This window comes from Dasypus novemcinctus, chromosome 8 (genome assembly GCF_030445035.2).
Source record: "Dasypus novemcinctus isolate mDasNov1 chromosome 8, mDasNov1.1.hap2, whole genome shotgun sequence".
NCBI classification, from domain to species: Eukaryota; Metazoa; Chordata; class Mammalia; order Cingulata; family Dasypodidae; genus Dasypus; species Dasypus novemcinctus.
The window spans coordinates 80,387,880-80,411,170 of NC_080680.1; the positions used below are offsets into that span (position 1 = coordinate 80,387,880).

General features: G+C 44.1%; 1 protein-coding gene across 19 annotated transcripts in view; it reads left to right on the forward strand.

Annotated features, from left to right (window-relative positions):
• RUSC2 (RUN and SH3 domain containing 2) overlaps positions 1-23,291 on the forward strand; it is a 61,099-nt gene that overhangs the window by 31,488 nt on the left and 6,320 nt on the right. For 3 of the 19 annotated variants that reach the window (XM_004457341.4, XM_058302048.1, XM_058302046.2), the window contains one exon: positions 16,909-19,002. In XM_004457341.4, the coding sequence (XP_004457398.2) occupies positions 16,977-19,002 (2,026 nt within the window). In that variant the 5' untranslated portion in view covers positions 16,909-16,976. Of the gene's footprint in view, positions 1-10,197; positions 10,311-16,908; positions 19,003-23,291 lie in introns of all 19 variants that reach the window. The other 16 variants (XM_071216840.1, XM_071216841.1, XM_071216845.1 and 13 more) reach the window with 10 other exon arrangements.

The following is a 23,291-nucleotide window of genomic DNA, read 5'->3' on the forward strand; positions in this document are numbered from 1 at the left end:
TAGACTTTCTCATCCCATCTTTTAACTTCTCTTTCATTTTTTGTCTTGTTGCTCAGTTGTGTTCCATGTAATTTCTTTAACTCTATATTCATTTACTAACTTTCACTGCAACGTCATCTATTCTGCTAAAGAACTTATCCAGTGAGTTTAATTAAAATTTTATTTGAAATATATCATTCATACTTGAACATACATAAACAATAAGTATTTAGTAAAAGTTGTGAACTTACAAAACAAATATGCGTATCATCATACAGGGCTCCCATACATCACCCCACCAGCAACACCCTGCACTGCTGAGAAACACCCGTCACAAACTGAAAGAATTGACACATGGTTTTGATAGAAAGTTCTTTGTGTTCTATGTGAAAGTCTTTGTCAGCTTAATTTAAGACTTTCACTTTGTGTAAAATAGCAGTTTTAGTCTTTTCCTCATACCTCAAGGTTTTTTTAACAGTAGCTGCACATTAGAATCACCTGGGAGAATTTAAAAGAAAAGGGGCAAAGGACAAAAATTGGGGGCTGGGGGCTTCGGGCAGGCCCTACCCATATCCAACTGAGTCAGAATCTCTGGCAGTGGGCCAGGGATAAGCATTCTTCTTTACAGCTCTCAGGTGATTGTAATGAACAACGTGGGGTGAGAACCAGAGACCTCAACGTTCAGCTCCAACTCTATGGTGGACTGAAGGGAACTGCTTTTCATCAATGAGGGAACATGCCTGTGTTCAGCTCCATTCCTATGCTCAGTTAAATCTACTTTGTTCACCCATGGGTGGCATCACTCACAGAGAAACCCATATAGGTATACCTTCCTCTCCCCGACTCTACCTATCATTACTGTACCTTCATCCCTATGCCCAAACTTCTAAAATATTAAACCTTTCCCTAGTCAAATCCACACTCTTCTACTTCCATCCTGTGGTCAAACCAATCACCTTGGGCTACTTAAACAGAGCTTACTATTGCTTGCTAAGCATTTTACCTGTACATGTCCCTGTTCTCTAGTTTGGAACATTTTCATAAGCAGAGACTCAATGCTAATTGACTTTGGCCCTGACAACACTTTGGGTGAGGAGGGTTATACAACAGGTAAATCTTGGTGAATGAGTAGGTAAATGGAGAAATAATAGATATGGCGGAATGTGTAAACAAAAAAATGCATGTATAATTCATAAATGGAGGTGACTGGGCCCTGGCAGAAGTTCAATGAAGTAGCTTCTCCAGGAAGAGAACAAAGAAGATGGGAGTTGGGGGTAGAACACAGGCCCCTTTTCTGATGGCTAATCTGTGATCTCTTCTGGTTAGCAATTAGAGAACCCAAAGAAGAGGTTACTGACTCTTTGCATAGATCTGCTTGTATGCATTTCTCATTTCAATAGTTGTTAATACCTATGCTTAGGATGCCAGAGAACTCAACACACTGCATTTTATCTGCTGTACACCATCTGAGTTCCGTGTCACATTCTCTTCCCTTTACTGCAAAGCATGTTGGGCACTTAAAACCAACGTCATCAACATCCTTCTCCTCTAGGTCACTCATTTTAATCTTCCAGGAGACTGGCCAAGAAGGGAGTCAAAGCAAGACTGCAGGCCAAGAGGTGGCTCCTAGGAGCTACTGGAATGTGGTTAAGGCCTATTCCTTTTCTGCCACTGCAATTCCAAGATGCTACTTCCTGGCAAGCCTTAGAGTATTTATCCATTGGGGTTTTTTTGTTTTGTTTTGTTTTTAAGATTTATTATTTCTTTCTTTCTCTCCCCTCCCCTGCCCCCAGTTGTCTGTTCTGTGTCCATTCGCTGCGTGTTCTTCTTTTTGTCCGCTTCTATTGTTGTCAGCAGCACCTGGAATCTGTGTTTCTTTTTGTTGCATCATCTTGTTGTGTTGCGTCAGCTCTCTGTGTGTGCGGCGCCATTCTTGGGCAGGCTGCACTTTCTTGCGTGCTGGGCGGCTCTCCTTAGGGGGCACAGTCCTTGAGCGTGGGGCACCCCTGCATAGCACAGCACTACTTGTGCACACCAGCATTGAGTGTGGGCCAGCTCCACACGGGTCAAGGAGGCCCGGGGTTTGAACCGTGGACCTCCCATGTGGTAGGCGGATGCCCTATCCACTGGGCCAAGTCCACGTCCCCTCCATTGGGTTTTTGTTTTAATAATTATGTTTCTAATTTTTTAAAGTTTCATTTGGTTCTTTTTCAGATCTGCCTGACCATTTATGATATGCTCTTACCTACTGGCTTATCTTTGCATTTCTTTCCTTTATTTGAAACATTTCACATATAGCCATTTTGAATTCTGTATCTGACCTTTTTTTAATATCAGTAATCCTTGCAGTCTAAATCTATTATTTGTTGTTTTCTGTGTCATTTACTCATTGTGTCAAGCTTCCATATGTATTTTTGATCTTTGATTATCAACTAATATTTTCTTGTTATTTAATCTTGAGAATACTGTTGACTTAAATTTGACTTAAATTTGAGAACATTTTCCTCCAGAGAAGATTTGTATCTTCTTCTCATAAAAACTAGGGAGCACCACCAACCTTGGATCACCTCCCTCAAGGGTCCAAGCTAATGAGGTACTCTTAGATTTAGTTCCCTTACCTTTCTGGTAGTCCAGGGCTTATCATCCTGATGGCAGTGATGCTTTGCACAAAGAACCTATGCAAATATATAGGATAGGTGGGGGGAAAGAGCCAGAATGAAAGCAAGAAAACTAGTTAGTAGACTCTATAATAATTCAGTGGAAAGGTAATGCCAGCCTGAATTAGGATAATATGAGTAGGAATGGGAACTAGGACAGCAATGTAGCATGTGGTGAAGAATACTAACTTTGGAATAAGACAGACCTATATCTAACTCCCACCTCACACACTGACTTGCTATGTTACCTTGGGCAGATTATTTAATATATCAGATTTCTTATCCATAAAATAGGGTTTCTAATACCTGGCTTAGAGAATAGTTATGTGTATTAAATGAGATAATGAAAGTATAGTATTTAGCATAAAGCTTGGCATATAGTAAAAGCAGAACAAATTATTATTAGAAAGATCAGTCCCTAAAACATTGGAAGACTCACCATGACTTAGTGATAAGCTGAATGTGAAGTGAGAGAAAGGGAGGAGTCCAGCCGCCGCCCCGTTCTGCTTTCTAATACACCTGGAATACCCCTAACACCTGCTCCTTTTCAAAGACTTCTGCCTCTGTGGAGCTGAGCAACACCATATAAGCTTCTTCTCTTTTTCCAAACTGCTTTATTGATATATAATTCACATACCACTTAATTTACCCATTCACAGTATACAATTCAATTGTTTTGAGTATATTCACAGAGCTGTACAACCATGACCACAATCTAATTTTAGAACATTTTCATCACCCCAAAAAGAAACTCCATACCCATTAGCAGTCACTCCCATTCCTTCTCTTCCCAGCCCCTGGCAACCACTAATCTGCTTTCTGTCTCAATAGATTTGCCTATTCTGGACATTTCGTATAAATAAAATCATAATATTTGTGTCTGGTTTCTTTCACTTAGCATAATGTTTTCAAGTTCATCTATGTTGCAGCATGTATCAGTACTTCTTTTCATTAAAAAAAAATTTTTTTAAGATTTATTTTTTATTTCTCTCCCCTTCCCCTTCCCCCCCCCGCCCAGTTGTCTGCTCTCTGTGTCCATTCTCTGTGTGTTCTTCTGTGTCCGCTTGTATTCTTGTCAGTAGCACCAGCAATGTGTCTCTTTTTGTTGCGTCATCTTGCTGCATCAGCAACATTGTGGGCAACATTCCTGGGCAGGCTGCACTTTTTTTCACATGGGGTGGCTCTCCTTATGGGGTGCACTCCTTGCACTTGGGGCTGCCCTATGCGTAGGGCACCGCAGCGTGGCATGGCACTCCTTGCACACATTAGCACTGCGCATGGGCCAGCTCACCTCATGGGTCAGGAGGCCCTGTGTTTGAACCTTGGACCTCCCATGTGGTAGACGGATGCTCTGTCAGTTGAGCTAAATCCACTTCCCCTCATTGTGTTTTTGATTTGCATTTCCCTAATGGCTAATAATGTTGAGCATCTTTTCATGTGCTCATTGGCCTTTTGTATATCTTCTTTTTTAAAAAAAAAAAAAGATTTATTTATTTATTTAATTTCCCCCCCTTCCCTGGTTGTCTGTTCTTGGTGTCTATTTGCTGTGTCTTATTTCTTTGTCCGTTTCTGTTGTCGTCAGCGGCACGGGAAGTGTGGGCGGCGCCATTCCTGGGCAGGCTGCTCTTTCTTTTCACGCTGGGCGGCTTTCCTCACAGGCGCACTCCTTGCGCGTGGGGCTCCCCCACGCAGGGGACACCCTTGCGTGGCACGGCACTCCTTGCACGCATCAGCGCGCGCATGGCCAGCTCCACACGGGTCAAGAAGGCCCGGGGTTTGAACCGCGGACCTCCCATATGGTAGACGGATGCCCTAACCACTGGGCCAAAGTCCGTTTCCCTTGTATATCTTCTTTAGAGAAATATCTATCCAAGTCCTTGGCCCATTTTTTAATTAGGTTATTTGTCTTTTCATTATTGAGTTGTAGGAGTTCTTTATATATTCTGGATATTAAACTCTCATCAGATATATGATTTCCAAATACTTTTTCCATTCTGTAGGTTGTTGTCTTTTCACTATCTTGATTGTGTCCTTTGAAGCATAAAAGTTTTTTAATTTCAATAAAGTCTCATTTACCTTTTTTTTCTTTGTTGCTCATGCTTATAAAGTCTAAGAATCCATTGTCTAATACAAATCTTTGAAAGTTTTTCCCTGTGTTTTCTTCTAAGAGTTTTATAGTTCTGGTCCTTATGTTTAGTTTGTTGATCCATTTCAAGTTAATTTTTTTTTTGTCTTTATTTTTTTTAATATTACATTCAAAACGAGTTAATTTTTGTATGTGATGTGAGGAAGGTCCACTTTAATTCTTTTGCATGTTTATAGGCATTTTTCTAAGTGCCATTTGCTGAAGAGACTATTCTTTCTCTGTTGATAGACTTGGCATCCTATAGAAAATCAGTTGGCCATAGATGTGTGGGTTTATTCTCAACTCTCAGTTGTATTCTATTGGTCTATATGTATGTCCTTGTGCCGGTACCACAGTTTTTGACTACTGTAGCTTTGTAATATACTTTGAAATTGGAAAATACAAGTCCTCCAACTTTGTTCTTTTCAGAATGGTTTTGGCTGTTCTGCCATGTGAGTTTGATTATTGGCTTTTCCATTTCTGCAAAGAAGGCTGGTATTCAACCATTTTGGTTGGTATTGCATTGAATATGTAAATTGCCTTGGGTGTTATTGATATCTTAACAGTATTAAGTCTTTTGACCCATAAGCACAAGATATTTTAGGTCCTCTTTATTTCTTTCAGCAATGATTTGTAGTTTTCTGCATACAAGCCCTTTATATCCTTGGTTAAATTCATTCATAGATATATTATTCTTTTGGTTGCTATTGTAAATAGAATAGTTTTCTTAATTTCCTTTTCAGATTGTTCATTGCTTGTGTATATTTTTTCTTTTCTTACTTGTACTTTAGGTCATATCTAAGAAGGCTTTGCCTAAACCAACATCACAAAGAGTTACTCCTTTGTTTTCAAAGCTTCTTTTCAATAGACCTTTTTCTCACATGAGCAAAAGACATCTTCTCTTCCCAGCCTTTTGAGTCAGATCAGCCCACCACCTACTTTCATTTACATTCATGGAACATCTCTTCATAGCCTACAATAGTTTAAAAGACTTTGATTAAACACCAGCTATATGCCAATTACTGTGCTAGATTTTGTAGGAAACACAAAAAAATGATACTGTCTTGGGAGACAACTGTGGCTCAATCAATTGGGCTCCCATCTACCATGTGGGAGGCCGTGGGTTTGCGTCCCAGGGCCTCCTTGTGGAGGCAAGCTGGACCGCACCCACAGAGAGCTGATGGCCTGTGCCTGCAGGGGGCTGGTGCAGCAAGATGACGCAACAAAGGGAGACAAGCAGACACAGAGGAATGCGCAGCGGGTGGACACAGAGCAGACAACAAAACAAGTTGCAAGGGAAGTGGACTTGGCCCAGTGGATAGGGCGTCCGTCTACCACATGGGAGGTCCGCAGTTCAAACCCCGGGCCTCCTTGACCCGTGTGGAGCTGGCCCACGTGCAGTGCTGATACGCGCAAGGAGTGCTGTGCCACGCAGGGGTGTCCCCGCGTAGAGGAGCCCACGCGCAAGGAGTGCGCCCCCTAAGGAGAACCGCCCAGCGCAAAAGAAAGTGCAGCCTGCCCAAGAATGGCGCTGCACACACGGAGAGCTGACACAGCAAGATGACGCAACAAAAAGAGACACAGATTCACGGGCCACTGACAACAACAGAAGCAGACAAAAAGAACACGCAGCAAATGGACACAGAGAACAGACAACTGGGGCAAGGTTGGGGGTGAAGGGCACAGAAATAAATAAAATAAGTCTTTTTTTAAAAAAAAAAGGCATTTTTTTTTAAAAAGCTGCAAGAGGGGGAGATAAATAATAAATCTTAAAAAATGATACTGTCTTACATGCTGGATGTTGGGGAAACTGATGAATATAACTTGGACTTTGAAATCTAGAAAAAACATTAAGGCAGATATGCAAAAAGAACAATAACCATGTTATGTGACACATGATTTACTTAATCAAAACCTTCATGGACTAATGTAATGTCTGATGAAGTTCATATCCGTATGCAATGAAATGAGAAAAATATAATGACATTGTGTTTTCTTTCATGATGATGATAGTTGATATAAGTGGGGGGTTTTTTGTTTTTTTTTTTTTTAAAGATTTATTTTATTTATCTCTCCCCTTCCCCCCCACCCCTGCCCCAGTTGTCTGTTCTCTGTGTCCATTTGCTGTGTGTTCTTTTTTGTCCGCTTCTGTTGTTGTCAGCGGCCCGGGAATTTGTGTCTCTTTTTGTTGCATCATCTTGCTGTGTCAACTCTCCGTGTGTGCGGTGCCATTCTTGCACAGGCTGCACTTTTTTTCATGCTGGGCGGCTCTCCTTAGGGGGCACACTCCTTGCGCGTGGGGCTCCCCTATGCAGGGGACACCCCTGCATGGCAGGGCACTCCTTACACGCATCAGCACTGTGCATGGGCCAGCTCCACACGGGTCAAGGAGGCCTGGGGTTTGAACCAGAGTCCTCCCATGTGGTAGACGAACGCGCTATTCATTGGGCCAAGTCCGCTTCCCCTTGTTTTGTTTTTTAATGATGCTACTTGGCAATGTGAGAAGTTGACAATCCTATGTTTACTTCCTCAGTGTTTGTGGAATAGTTCAGAGGACAAAATCATTTCTGGCTCTGGGATGATCAAGGAAAACTTGGAGGAGTTGATCTGGACCCTTGTAGGTTCTGAATAATTCTGAGGAAGGCCAAGTATAAAAGGCAGGAGAATCTGAATGAAACAAAGGCAGCTGAATGGAAATGAGCTTATGGAATAGGTTTGAAGGACTAAGTTATTGATAAGCTATAAAAAGTAAGATGGGTGGAGAGGGAGTAGACAGCCAAGACAGAGGGCATTGAAAGTCAAAATGAGGAGATTGAATTTGATTCTCTGGGTAATGGGAAATTATTAAAAGGAGTAGGAAGAGTGGCATGATGAAGAAAGATGGTGCCTTAAGGAGATGAATCTGGAAGTACCAGAAGGTGAACTGCAAGTAGGGAGACTAGTTAGGAGGCAGTTGAGGATTTATAATATGGCAATATTTGCGTTTTGTTTCTGGCTGGAAAATAATTTGATCTTTCATCAAAAACCCTACAGGACTTTGGCAGGGATGGTTGGTGACAATGTGGTCTATATTGAGGTAAAGTAAGCCAAGCACTGAAAGTATGAGAGCTACCACTCTTCTTAGGCAATTGGAAACATTTCCCAAACATTGGCTCTCTAGAAATTTCAGGGACAAAGGCTCTGGGCCCAGAGCTTTCAAAATAAGAAGCTAGAACACCACACGCTTAATCATAAAGGCTGGTGCCCCACCTATAGATGCTTGTCCAACACTCTTTGTGGTCTGTATCAGCTAGGGGAGAGGGAGGTGCAGTGATACCATTTCTGCTCCTTTCAACATCCCTAAGAGGAACTCTAGTAGTAAGATTTATAACCAGCAGCCTCCCACCCTCCTTCACTTCCTCATTGTTTCCTGCTTTGTAGGGTTAAGGGGCTATGGCCTCTCAAGTTAGAGATAGGGCTTCTGGCTCTTAAGCCACTTCTGTTCCCTCTCTACAATTCAGCTCAGCGCAGCAAGGCCTCAGCAGTCCCATGGGTCTCACAAGGAATTGAAGCAGTAAGGGGAAAGAAAACATTTCCTGATCTGAGAGGTAGCTGCTTTGGTTCTGGCCAGTGGTTTCCCCCAAGGCTTCTTTCTAAGGACTTGGCTGTGGAGTCCATATTGTAGTGAACACTGGGAGGAGCCCCAGGCAGGGCAAGTCCTTGGGGGTCCAGCCCAGCTTGAGACCAGCTCTGTGATCAGGGATAGCAGCAGGGAGCAGTGGCATGAATTGGACAGAAGTACTGCTACATGCCATATAACCAGCTCTGACTCTAGCTGTGGCTTCTACTGTTTACTTATTTTCACAGAACTGGCCTAGAACCTGAGGAGGGTGAAGCAGGGAAGGCACAGAGGGCTCTGAAGGTCTACTAGCAGAACTAATATTTTTCTGTGGCCTAGGAGAGACCACTCCCTTTCCAGAGCCTTCTTTCCCCTATGGAGATAGGCTTCCCAGCCCCTGAGGGTAGCTAAAGGGACTCTGCCTCCCCACTAGCCCCAGCAAGATCGGCTTAGCACTGATCAAAAGCTGATGTGGGGGAAGCAGCTGTGGCTCAAGTGATAAGGCCTCCCCCTACCACCTGGGTTCAATCCCTGGGACCTCCTGGTGAAAAAGAAGAGAAAGCGTGCCTGCAAGGCAAGCTAGTGCCCACGTGGCCAGCCAAGTGTCCATGTGGTGAGCCGAATTCCCATGCAAGTGCCCGCATGGTGAGCCAGTGCCCACACAGTGAGCCGAGTGCCCACATGAGTGCCTGTGTGGTGAGCCAGTGCCCCCATGGCAAGCTGAGTGCCCGTGCAGAAAGCTGAGTGCCCGCAGGTGAGCCAGTACCCACGCAAGTGAGTCACGCAGCAAGATGACACAACAAAAGAGAAGCACAGGGGAGAGTCAAGGTGAAGTGCAGCAGAGACCAGGAACTGAGGTGGCACAACTGACAGGGAACCTTTCTCTGTATCAGAGGTTGCCAGGATCAAATCCCAGTGAATCTTAGAGAAGAAAGATGGGAAGACAAAAGGAGAAATAGATACAGAATATCACACAGCACACAGACAGCAAAAACAGCAGGGCGGGGAGGGGGAAGGAAAAGGGGAAGGGAGGCAGGTTCTACTCCAGCTCCGACTCCAGCTCCAGCTCAGGGAACTGAATTGGACCCTGTGTTGGAAAGGGGTTCCTCAACCAATTTGGTCCTCAGACTCACTACCCCCTGCCTACAGACCCTACCTAGGACCCAATTTCTCCTTTTACTGAAACAACCCCGTTTTCTGAGAAGGCACACCCCAGAAAGCACAGTCCTCAGTCCAAGGACTGAGCTTGGTGGGGCTGCTGGTAGAATGATGTGTGGTCCCTGCAGCCTCCCTTCAGGGCTTCAGGAGCCCAGTCCCAGGCTGGCTGCTCCATCCTAAGGCTAGTCTGGAATCCTAGTGTGAGGCAAAAACTGGAAAACAAGGAGTCATTCAAAGTGGATGAAAAGAGGAGGAAGAGGTTTCTGACTAAGATCTAATAGGAGGGGCCTAAGGAAGGAAGGAAGCTCTAAGCCTCTGCCCAGACTTTTTCCCTGAGACTCCTAAGGACAAGAGAGGAACTAGGCCCAGCTCCCCCTGCTTTTCCTTTGCTGCCTGGAGAGTGCTCCATCTTCCAGCACGGACAGCCCTGTGTGGCTGACTCCTTTCTCTACCCTCCCCCTTCCTGGGCGAACGGGCCCACAGGGACTGGCAGGGAGGGAGGCTGGGCGGCCGTCCTGTGGGCATGCCTGCTCTTTTCCCTTCCCCCTTCCCTTAGCAGCAACGTCACCGCAGCGGCAGCGGCAGCAGCAAGGATACTGGGGCTGGGATTGCGCAGCCTCCCTGCATTAGCAACGATGCCATTGTATTAGCAGAAATCAAATCTTAGGAAATCTTCCCAGATCCCCCTGTGGTCCCACGGAACGGCGCCTCAGCTGGAACTGTCACGGTGGAGCTTGGTCGGAGTGCAGAAGGACCAGAAGCCTCCAGGTACAGATCAAGGCCCCTTAAAGAGGTAGGGCTCAGCGGAACTGGGGGGAGGGGCAGGGCAGAGCCGCCAGGATAACCGATCAGCACATTTGGGCCCTGGTTCCTCAGGGCTGTCTTTGTCTTCCAGAGAGAGCGAGAGCAAGAAAGTGTGAGAGCTAGTGTACCACTAGACAAGTTCATCCATGCATACATTGGGCTGCGATGCAGGGATGGGGAAAAGCAGAAGCTTGGGCTGATGCTATTTTGTCTAGAAGCACAAGGTCCCCTCCTTCCTTTTTCCAAAATCCTTGTGCTTTTGGTTCAAAGCTCTCTGCTGGTATTTCTAGCGAAGCTGTTAAGGTTTGGGTCAGACTGGAGGGGGTCAGATCTAGAGACAAAGACCTGATGGGAGGGAACACCCCTAAAGCTACTGTAAGTTTATAATGCAGAACATGCAGGGGACTACACAGCTTTCAAAAGGAGGGGCTGGGAAGCATCAAGCCCATCCTTTCCCTCCGCACACATACATGTGTGCACAGAGACACACGTCATATCTTCTGGTGCTGTGCGAGCCACCAGGCTTCAGGGAAGGATGGAATAAGGAAGAATGTTGATCTAGTGGCTCCACAGTGTACAGGGGGGAGGAGGGGCAGTCACTGTGATGCCTAGAGTACCTGGCCTGTTATAATCAGCCTTCTTATTCAGACTTAGATTCCTGGCAGGAAGAAACCTAAGCTTGAGCTGACACTTCTGAATCCACCCTCCTGCCCTCTTCCCTTCAGTTCTGCCCAAGAGAGGATCCAGACAGGAGAAAGGTTATCAGTCCTATTGATGATGATGCTCCTCATTAGGATCTCAGGTCAAGGTCTGATCACTAGAGAGAGGCAACTGAGTACCATTGTGTACCCATCCTTCTTCAGGAGGCTGAAAAAAAGGGAAGGGGTTCTTTGTCTGGCAGAAAGACAATGATGACTGAAGATGGGGGGGGGGGGGTGGTTCATCCTTTCTTCTGGAGTTTTAGAACATTTTTCTGCCCCAAGTTACCCTGTTGCTGAGCAGGGAGAAAAAGTTCCTTAAATTCCCATTTCCACTGACCACCTTCTTTGGTGGAAAATTCAAAAATATATAAGTGCAATTCCTTGTTATACAAATATGTGGTTGAGGAATACACTAGGAAGCTGTGGGAGGGTATTAGTGGCCAGGAAGCTGTCTAGGGATGTGAACTACAGAGAAGGGAGAAGGGGTTTGGGATCTGTGGATGAGGCAAGAAAATGAGGACTAGGAACTGGGACAGAAGGGGGAATTGAAGAGCATGGGGACAGTAATATGAGAGGGACTGTTAAAAACAATACAAGTGAGGCTGGAATGTGGTCCTACCCAGGAAAGGTAGAAAGCACCTGCCCTGGTAGCAGGGTAAATGCAGGGACTTTAGGAAGAGGGTATAGCCCTGATCATTTTCTTTGGGGGACAGTTAATGTAATTAAAAGAATTAAGAATTGGGAGGAAGCGGAGGTCAAAAATTGGGCAGGCCTAGGTTTGAATCCCATATCAGCTGAGTAATAGTGGGCAAATTACTTATTCTTTCTAAGCTTCAGTTTTCTCATCTGTAAAATGGGGATGATTGTGCCTCCTTTAAAAGGTGACAGTGGAGGGCAGTGGGGGTTTATGGGGACCTCTTATATTTTTTGAATGTAACATTTTAAAAAAAAGAAAAAAAGATGACAGTGAAATTAGAGGTAGTATATGTAAATCACCTGGCATGGCAATGCTCAACAATCATCATTTATTATTATGATAGTCCAAGAGACACCCTTTTGGGACTAAGGCTGAGAAAGGGCTCTCATAAAAAGCCTTTCCTGATTCTAGGGAGCTAGACTTCATAACCTTATGCTGGGGAAACTTGCCACTCCACAACCTATTTGAGAGGCTTAGCTAGAGGGTCCATCTTTTGAGAGCTTTCTTCCACTTTCTATTCTGAATCCCCTATTCCTCATCTTCATCCCCCATGTCTCTCCTTTTAATTATAGTACAAAAGAATCTGGAATGAGATTTTCCACCTCCTTGTTTTCTCTTCACCCTTAGTAGAGCCTATGGACCACGGTATTAAACTTGTCTTGATAAAGAACAAGTCACTCCCAGAAAGAAATATGAGATATGCTCTCAGTAAATGTTCTTTGTGGTGTTTGAAATCAAGTCATATGTACAAAATATTCTCATTACATTCTTAACTAGTCAAGAAGAAAGGTCAACAGAATTCCTGAGTGCCATCATAATTCTATCATTTATTCACTGAGTGATCTTGGGCAAGTCATTTTTTTCTGGATGCCATTTTCCTAGCCTTTTAAAATGAAGATGGGCTTTCTACTTTGGTAAGTTGTTGTGAGGATCAATGAGAAGGCAGACATTAAAAAATGCTTTGTAAAATATGACGGTAAGGAGGGCTATGCATGAATACAAAGCTCATGAGGTATCTACAGAACTTGACTTTAGTTGGCTGAATTGGAGTTGTCTGGGAGATATTTCCCTTGGTTGTGTGGCAATCAAGTAGGAATAAGACCTTCTCTGAAATACAAAGCTATAAAATAAAATCAATCAGTGAAAGAGTTTTACACTTAAAATAGAATTTGACACAATCCTAAATGTAAAAGCTTAAATTATAAAGCTTTTAGAGGAAAATTTCTGTATGATCCAAGGATAGGCAAAGATAGGACACAGATAGCTTTAACCATTTAAAAAAAATGCTAATTGTATTTCATCAAAATTTAAAACTTCTATTTCATTAAAAGCACCATTAAGAAAATAAATGGACAAGCCACAAACTAGAATAAAATATTCAAAACATATCTGACAAAGGACTTGTATCTAGAATATATAAAGAACTCCTACCATTCAATAATAAAAAGACAAACAACCCAATTTTTAAAATGAGTAAAATAAGAGTCAGCAAATAACTGAGTACCTACCATGTGCTAAGCACTGCGTAAGAGAGTTTAGGGACACAGAGTCAACTGTCACACACTCTAACTTCAAGAAACTGCATTCTAGTCTGGGAGACAAATAACTTTATAATACTACTGTCAGTGCCCTCCAGCCAAAGTGTCCTGCCTCACCTCCCATATCCATTTGTTCTTCCAGCGTTCCATACTCTGCATGAGTCACTGTGTTTTCTGTGTGTATGCATGCATGTCCCAGTAATGGTTTTGTGGGTCAGAATCATAAATTCTTATGCGTGTATACTTGCAAATGCCTCTTGAAAATGGTGATCTAAAAGGGAAAAAAAATAGTTCCCAATGAAGATCACGTGATGACTGTAGCTTGGATGCTCTACACTCCTTTCAGTGCAGGCCTCAGGAAACTCAGTATTATATGAAAGGAAAGGCCCCAGCTCCAAGCCCCAAGCCCCCATCCCATTGGTGTCTGTGGCTTTTAAAGGAAACAAAAACAACTTTAAATTATGCACATGATGGGTCATATATACAAATTCTAAAATACAGTAAAACAGAATAAAATGAAAAATCCAAAATCTCTCAACCATTAACATTTTCTTGTATGTGCTTTCAGAGGTTCTTCCATGCATATAGAAATATATTTATTTACAAAAATGGCATCTGGCTGTACATGCTGTTTATAATCTGCTATTTTCACTTAAAATTCTATGAACATCATTGTGTGTCAATAATCATATTAACACACCATTTTTTTAAATGATACTCTGTTCTGTATATGTTTTTTATCGATTATTAGAATTTTGGGGTGTTCCCAACTTTCCAACTTTCTGCTGTCCTTGTAGCATATATATTTGAGCCCAAGATTTTCTTGAAGGAAGAAGAGATGGAGAGAAGAAATGAAGAGAAAATTATCTCATGTATCTCATAGGAAACTTCCTAAAATTCTTCTTTATCTTTCTCCATAACATCCCATACTTTAAGACAGCTGCTCCTCTCTTTTCTCGTTCTCATCTTGTCTCCACAAATACCCATCTCCTTCCATTGCTCAACCCTCCATTGTTTCTCTTCCTTACTCTTATAAACCTTAATCTTTTTTTCCTGTTTTAAAAACTTTTAACAGCTTTATTGGGATATAATTCACATACCATAAAGTTCACGCTTCTAAAGTTTACAATTCTGTAGTTTTTATACATTAACAGAGTTGGGTAACCAGCCCCACTGTCTGATTTCAGAACATTTTCATCACTCCAAAAAATTACTCCCCATTTCCCAGCTCTCTAGCCCCTAGCAACCATGCATCTACTTTATATGTGGATTTGCATCTTCTGGACATTTCCTTTGAATGAAATCATACAATACCATAGGAAGAAACTTTTTGTGACTGGCATCTTTCACTTAGCACAATCTTTTAGAGGTTTAGTCATGTTGTAGCATGCATTAACACTTCTTTTTATTGCTGAATAATATTCCATTATATGGATATGCCACATTTTTTAATCCATTCATCAGTTGATGGGCATTTGGGTTGTTTCTACTTTTGGGCTTCTGTAAACATTCATATACAAATGTTTGTGTGAATAAATGTTTTCATTTCTCTTGGGTATACATCTAGAAGTAGAATTTCTGGGTTATAAGGCAACTTTAATATTTTGAGGAACTGCCAGTGTTTTCCAAAGCCACTGCACCATTTTGCAATCCCACCAGCAGTGTATGAGGGTTCCAATTTTTCCACATCCTCACTAACACTTGTTACCGTCTGTTGTTTTTTTAATTTTAGTCATCCTAGGGCATGAAACAATATCTCAATGTGATTTTTTAATTTGTACTTCTCTAATGACTAATGATGTTAATCATTTGTATGTATACATTGAAGAATGTCTTTGCTCCTTTTTAAATTAGGCTATATGTCTATAAAGTTGTAAGAGTTCTGCATAGAAATTCCTTGTCATATATATGATTTGCAAATATTTTTGTTTTCTTCCATTCTGTGGATTGTCTTTTCACTTCATTGAGTCCTTTGAAGCACAAAGACTTTTATTTCTATTTTTTTCTTTTGTCACTTGTATTTTTGATGTTATATCTAAGAAACCACTGCCTAATCCAATAACAAAAATTTACTCATTTATTTTCTTCTATAACCCTTAATCTTGTAGTTCAATTGAGCCTTTCTAGTTTCTACCTTTCTCCATCTCTTCCTGTTACCTATTCAGCACACAAAGTTTTGGAAGCCCAACAAAGGAGCCTTCCTCTCAGAAAGGGGAAGAAGAAGAAAGATTGTAAATGCTTGTTTTTAAATTTTAATGTATTTAATACAAATAATTGTTTTCATACCTTGTCCTTCACACATATATTTATTAGCCACTTGAATTTTTTCTTTGATGTATTGCCTCTTCATGTTCTTGAGCATGTGTGACTCACCTAGCTCTTTACTGTACACACAAATAGCTTCGATCCTCTGTTCTAAATGAGTTAAGTTTTCAGGAACTTGTGCTCTCAAGGGCTCAACTAAATGATGAGAAACACAATGGGGGATTTGTGCTCAGGATAGGTAGAAGGAAAAGACAGGAATAGAAAAGGAAGGAAGAGAAATGAATGAATTAAGAGAAGTAGAGATGAAGAGACTAAGGAGATGAAGACTGCTGGGGCCTGAGCTTGGAAGCACGAGAGACCATTCCTGAGGAGGTCATTATGCCACAGACTACCAAAGAGAAGCTCAGGATGTGTCTTTGGAGCCAGTAGACCTTAAGGAAGAGAAATTTACTTTAGCATATCAGAGGTAAAACTGGGAAGGGAAGACTGTTTCTAGGGAATCCTAGTAGTGATGGCTCTAGGCTAAAGCTGGGCAGAATTGGAACATTTCAGGACATCCATACCCTGAGCTAGACAGATATTAAGACTATATTGTACCACTCATTTTGTAAGACCTTACATGATGTTGTGCTTGAGTGATACAAAAGAGTTCAAAAGAGACCCCACACACACCCCACTGAGGAGGAAGAGGTTGGCACCAGCCATACTTGCACTTACCCTAATGCCCAATTTTGTCTCAGTAGTGACAATAATAAGCATAGTAAGGATGGTAAGCGTGGCCCACAGCCATCAAGAAAGGGAAATATTTGTGGGTTCAAAGAAGGAAAAAGGGTATCAGAGGTGGCAGTCACTTGGTCAAGTGATACCGTATATTTAAAAATACTTTCCTTACAAAATTATAGCTTATTGCTATGGGTCCATGATATATTATTCAGGATTTTACTCCCCAGTCTGTAAACTTACATGCTGTGTCTAAGGCATCTCTTTATCCCCTCAGTGCCCAGCACTCTAAGACATCCTAGATGATTTTTTCCTAGTGATGTCACTATTTATACTTTTTTTGGTACTGCTAAGGACAGAGTTCTAGAAAGAAGGGAAAATGCTATCTGTGAGATCTTCAGACCTTCATATGTAGCATTAAAAGGTGCCTGGCCTTTTGTTACAAATGGATCCCTGGTGAAATTAAAATGAAGGGGGAACTCAGGAGCTGGACCTATGCAATGTAGAGAGTTATGGCATCCCACGAAGCTGTGTTGTCGGAGCTCCATCCTGACTATGAGTGTTTTCGCTTGGGCTCTTCTCCATCCAAAAATGATATGGGGAAGGGCATGTCCCTGGCTTCCAGGGAGGTGACATTGGGTTCCCATTCTTTCCCTCTCTCTCCAGGTGCCAAGCCCTCCTGATGAAATGTGTACTGCCCCACTGGGCTCCGGGGGCAGTGTCTGGTGCTGTTGATGCCCTTGTTCGAACTTTCCAGAATGGATAGTCCCCCAAAGCTGACTGGAGAGACCCTCATCGTCCACCACATCCCCCTGGTGCACTGTCAAGTCCCAGACAGGCAGTGCTGTGGGGGGGCAAGTGGAGGTGGTGGGAGCACAAGACCCAATCCCTTCTGCCCACCTGAGCTGGGCATCACCCAGCCTGATCAAGACCTAGGACAAGCTGACTCCCTGCTCTACAACAGTCTGCACTCTGCTCCAGGGGGATCTACACAGTCTGCAGACAGCACCAAGAGTAGGGGTCGGGATGGAAGAGGCCTGGGGGCCCCTAAGAGACACAATCCCTTCTTGCTGCAGGAGGGTGTGGGTGAGCCAGGACTTGGTGATCTTTATGAAGATGGCATTGGTGACAGGGCCACCCAGCAGTCCTTCCACCTGCATGGAGCTGGTCAGCCCACCTTCCATCTCTCCTCTTTCCAGCTGCCACCACCTGGCCAGGGAGTAGGCAGACCATGGGGGGCAACGCGCAGTCGGGCTGGAGTGGTGGAGGGACAGGAACAGGAGCCCGTGGTGACCTTGGATACCCGACAGGGCAGCACTAGCCACTGCTGCCAACCAGAGCTGGAAGCAGAGACCATGGAGCTGGATGAGTGCGGGGGGCCTGGTGGGAGTGGCAGTGGGGGTGGAGCCAGTGATACCTCGGGCTTTTCCTTTGACCAGGAATGGAAGCTCAGTTCCGACGAATCCCCAAGGAACCCTGGATGCTCGGGCTCAGGACCCCAGCACTGCCGCTGCAGTAGCACATCCAGTCAGTCCGAGGCAGCTGACCAGTCCATGGGCTATGTGAGTGACTCCTCCTGCAACAGCTCAGACGGTGTGCTGGTCACCTTCAGCACCCTTTACAACAAGATGCATGGCAACTCCCGTGCCAATCTCAACTCTGCCCTGCAGTCCTGCAGCGACTCTTCCTTCTGCAGCCACTCAGACCCTGGCGCCTTCTACCTGGACCTGCAGCCCTCCCCAGCTGAGTCTAAGATGTCTTGTGAGTCCCACCACCCTGACAGTGGAGGAAAGGAAGGGGGCTATGGTTGTCCTCATGCCTCATCTCCTGAGCTCGATGCCAACTGCAACTCCTACCGCCCACACTGTGAGCCCTGCCCAGCGGTGGCTGACCTCACAGCCTGCTTCCAGAGTCAGGCCCGTCTTGTTGTGGCCACACAGAATTACTATAAACTTGTCACCTGTGACCTGTCCTCCCAATCATCCCCAAGCCCAGCTGGCTCTTCCATCACCAGCTGCTCTGAGGAACACACAAAGATAAGCCCCACACCAGGCCGTGGCCCAGATCCAGGCCCTAGCCAGCCTTCTGAGTATTATCTATTCCAGAAGCCTGAAGTCCAGCCAGGGGAACAAGAGGCAGTGGGCTCAGCAGAAGCAGCAGTTTCCGTAGGCTCCAGTGTGATTGAGGGGCAAGTGTACACTAATACTTCACCCCCCAACCTTAGCACTGGACGCCAGCGCTCTCGCAGCTATGATCGCAGCCTTGAGCGCAGCCCTCCTGTCCGCCTGGGCTCACTGGAACGCATGTTGAGTTGCCCGGTGCGCCTGAGTGAGGGCCCTGCAGGCCTGGCTGGGCCTAGCTCCCCACCCAGGCGGGTCACCTCCTTCGCTGAGCTAGCCAAAGGCCGGAAGAAGGCTCCAGGTTCTGGCTCCCCACCACTTCGGCTGAGCGTTGGGGACTCCTCCCAGGAGTTCTCACCCATCCAAGAAGCCCGACAAAATAGGGTGGGCCCACCGGATGAAGGCGCTTGCTGTAGCCACAGCCTACCACCCATGCCTTTGGGACCAGGCATGGACCTAGTTGGCCCAGACCCCTGGTCCACTGATATCTGTCAGGATCCCCAGTCCAGGGAGATGCCACCTGCTGGCCTCAGAGCTGCCGGGCAAGGCCCCCTGGCCCATCTGATGGATCCAGGGCCTGCTTTCCCAGGGAGCCCAGCAAACAGCCATGCCCAGAGGGATGCAAGAGCTAGAGCTGACGGTAAGGAACCTTGGGGCTGGAGAATACTGGAAGCAGGGTGAGGCCTCCTCAGTGATAGGTCCCTGACAACCACCCCATCCATACCACTAGACATTCCTCAACCTAGAGCTATCATCTTTCCAGTCTAGGACATGCTCTATGGTCAAAATAGAGGGAAAAGGGGAATAGAAGATGAAAAAATACATTAAGAAGATAAAATCAACAGGACTTAGAGACTGATGTATTTAAAAAGGATATACTCAAAAGATTGTGATTTTTTAAGCCTGGATGACTGGAAAGATGTTGATAGATAGCATGGCTAGAAATTGTAAACACAGAATAGATTTACTGAAGGAGAAACAAGGTATGAGTTCCATTTGGACATTTAGGAATTTGTATTGCTTAATGTACAGCCGAAGGATATGTCCAATAACCAAACCATACTGGGTGTGAGTGACATTCATTCTTTGATCAGTGATTATAGATCCTTTCCAAAGAGCTGAGACTTGACACCTGGCCTTTAAGCTGCAAGTAGTGAAGGGCAGCTCTTTTCCTGTTTTATTTTATTAATTTTAAAGTTTTATACCATGCCCTACGTTAAGTGGGTGATAGATGAGAGGGACAGTTGCTGCCCTCAAGAAATTCAGACTAAGTATGGGAACAGAAAAGCAAACAGATCATTAAAATAGAAAGATGGTGGTATGTGGTACTGCTCTATGTGGGGAAATGTCAGGGAGGATCTGCTAATACAACTCACATTTAAGCCTAGTCTAGAAAGATGATTAGGAGTAGGCTTTGTGGAGACTTGGGAGAGGCTCATAGGGTTGACTATACTAAACCACAGAGACATGGTATAGCATGATATTTTCCAGGAACTGCAAATAATTTCCTATAGCCATAGTGGGGTGGGAATGGAACCATTGAAGGATGTTAATCAGGGAAGTAGCATTTGTGTTTGTTTGAACAGCTTAGTGACATGTTTTGATTTACGTTTTAGTGATGGATAGGACGGGGTGTCTCCCTGGAGGACAGGAAGCTACTATGTAGATCTGAGTGTCATCTGAAAAAAAGTGGTCATTGAAGTCGTGTGAGTGCATGAGAACCACAAAGGAGGATGTGTGGAATTATAAAAGGACCAGGGACAGAGGCCTGGGGATTCTGTCATTTAAGGGGTAAGCAGAGCAACTCTCATAGGAGACTGAGAAGAATTAGCCAGTAAAGTAGAAGGAAAACCAGGAGAGTGATGTTTCAAAGGAGAAAGTTTCAAAAAAGAGTTAGGTTAGGTTCAACCAAATGAATTCTGAAAAGAAAGTGTCTGAGATAAGTCTGAAGTATCCTGAAAGCAACATCTGGGAGCAGAGAGGACAGAAGCCAGGTCTCAGAGGGTTTAGAAGTAAAGGAGATTTAAAGCAGGGACAGCAAATTCCCCCACAGATGTCCTCAGCCTTAGATTGGGTCTGTTGACTCTGCAAAGAGATTTAAAAAAACATAAATGGTACTACCTACCCCTGCTGTTATGGAGATCACAGATCCTCGAAGGCGGAAGTCATCATACTCCTTAAATACACAGAGGAGCCGCCCTTGTGGGTAAGAGAGAAGGGAGGCTCTAGTGAGGAGGTAGGGTCAGAGGCAGCAGGGATTGGCCAGAGCCCTTGGGAACTCGACTCCCTTTTGAGACTGCAGACTCTGGTGAGTGTACCTGGGCAGGGTGCCCTGGTTGGCATTCTGAGGACAAGGGCAATCCCAGTCCATTTTTCTATCAGATAAGACTTTTCATACTAAGGTGCCACTCTATTCTGTAAGTCTCCAGTGACCTACCACAGGGCTCTTCTCTTGATTATGTACAACTTTTTTTTTTTTAATCAAAAATTTAATGAAGAAAGAAGAGGCAGGTTGATCCAATCTGGGAGTGACAGTAAGAAGCAGAGAAGGTTCTTTGAGATCCTTGGTGGTAGAATCAAGATTCAGAAAGATCTTACCAAATCTGAAGGAACAAAACTAAAGAAGCAAGGACCAATATGAAGTTTGGTATGTGAGCTGTACTTGCCTTGCTTTGGGATATTTGATTGACTGCCAACTCAGAATGAATCAGCAGTTTGGAAAAGCTTCCAAAAAATTAAAAAAGATTCATTCATACAATCCAGCGGGAGGAGTTGATAGTCGCCCACTCCTCTGAACCAGTTAGTGCTCACCTGCAATACAGCGTCCAATTCCATTTTAAGAAGGAACTGGAAGACTATAACTATTCCACCTGGAGACGAGCAGACTCGGGTGAATGGTCTCTGTCTACAGTTTTTTAAGGGCCGCCACATCAGAAATGAGAAAACTTTATTCCCGAAGGCAGAACTAAGACACATTACCCACAGTGGCCCTTCCCTTTTCCCTGATCTTGTTCCTCTGCCTCAAACCCTATCCTGGGAACTTAGCAGGGAGGATTTATTTTTAAGTAGGAATAAATAACCCAATTCAGACATACTTTATATAGGGGGGATTAATAAAGCTGAGGCTGGGAGGACCTAATCTGTCAGCTAGGATCAGCTCAGTCTTGAAAAAATAACTGGTATCTAAATAAGTGGAAAGGAAGAAGATATTCCCAGTGGGAAAAATGCAGTATGCTTAAAGATGGGGATGGGTGGGAAGAGTCGCATAAATAAGGATGGCATTTATTCCTTGGAAGTTTGAGGGGAGAGCAGCCTAATTTCTGGCAGGTATGGGCACCTACCTGGCTGAAGAGATGAGACACTCTGCTGTGGGTAATGGGGCCATAGGGGACAGAGTTAAATTGGTATTTTAGAAAGCTAGCCGATTAATGTAAGAAGATATCAGATACAGTGAAAATGGCCTGAACTAGAGGATGACAGGGGAAATTCATTCATTTAACATATCTTTATCAGGGGAAAAAATCTTTATCAGGTACCTACTGTGTACCAGGGCTCTGTTCTAGGCACTGGGAATTCAGCATTGAACAATATAGTAAGATCCCTTCCTTTATGGACCTCTTGTGAGGAGAAAGAGACAATAAATACATAAATAAGATAGTGAAAAGTGGTAAGAAGAAAGCAAAACAGGGTAATGGTTCCACAATGAAAGACAGAAAGAACAAGCAACTAAAGAGACAATGACAATTAAATGCAGTATGTGGTCCTGGACAGGATCTATTAACGGAGGCTCAAAGGGACATTATTGGGACAAATGAAAAAATTGATATGTGGACTGTAAGCTTTATATCAGTGTTAAATTTCTTGAACTTGATAACTATATGTAAAGTGGTTACTTAAGTGAATACCTTTGTCCCACTGTGCATGGAAGTATTAAGTGTTCAAGGATCATGATGTATGCAACCTACTCTGAAATGTTCAAAAAATAATTAATAGGCAGTTGGGTGGGTGGATGGATGGATGGATGGTTGGAATGATGGGATAGAATGTGATGTGCCAGAGGGGCTGGGGTGGGCACTATTTTGGGCAGTGTTGTCCGAGAGTCTCACTGAGGAGGTGACTGACATTTAAGCTCATGCCTGAATGATGAGAAGACTTTAGGCAGAAGGAACAACAGCACAAAAGGCTCTGGGATGGTAATGAGCTTGGCAAGTTTAAGGACAAAAAGGAAGTATGGAGCATAGTCAGCAAGGAAAATGACAAAATATGACAAGGAAAAATGATACAGCTTGCTCTCTGTGGACTGACCCAGGGATAACAGAAGGGTATAGTTTGAAAAGGTCCCCAGGAAGTGCTTCTGAAACACATCGCTAATGGGATTGTGGTCCCCCTTCCCCTTACAGCACACCAAGGTAAACAGAAAAAGATGAGGGATCAAGGAAATCTCGCCTGATGCCATTTCTTCTGTAGTGTGGTAAAAAGGGCATTGGTCCCAAAGTCACATTCTGGGTTAGGCAGAGTTCTAGCTCTGCCCCTCCCTAATTGTGTGACCTTGGACAAATGACTTAAATCTAAATTTCAGATTTCCTGATATGTCAGGTTAGAATACCAATTCCTGCCTCACACAGTCCTTGAGCTACTGGTGCCGGCGAGCCACACCCACAGGTTTAGGCCATGGGAATGCTTGCAGCGCCACCTTCTGCTCATTCAGCTGTCTACAGTACGCACAGGGTTTCACGGGAAGCACAGTCCATACACAGACAGCCCCACTGTGCGGTGTCCTGGAGTTTCGTGATTAGTTCTGAGCCCCAGATGTTGAGTGACATTGATCTGAAGATTGGCAGAAAGAACAGGAGAGGACCAGGAGCATGAAAGAGTGGGAGTGGGGTGTGTAGGGATAACAGGAAGGCTGATTACAACTATAAGAAATAT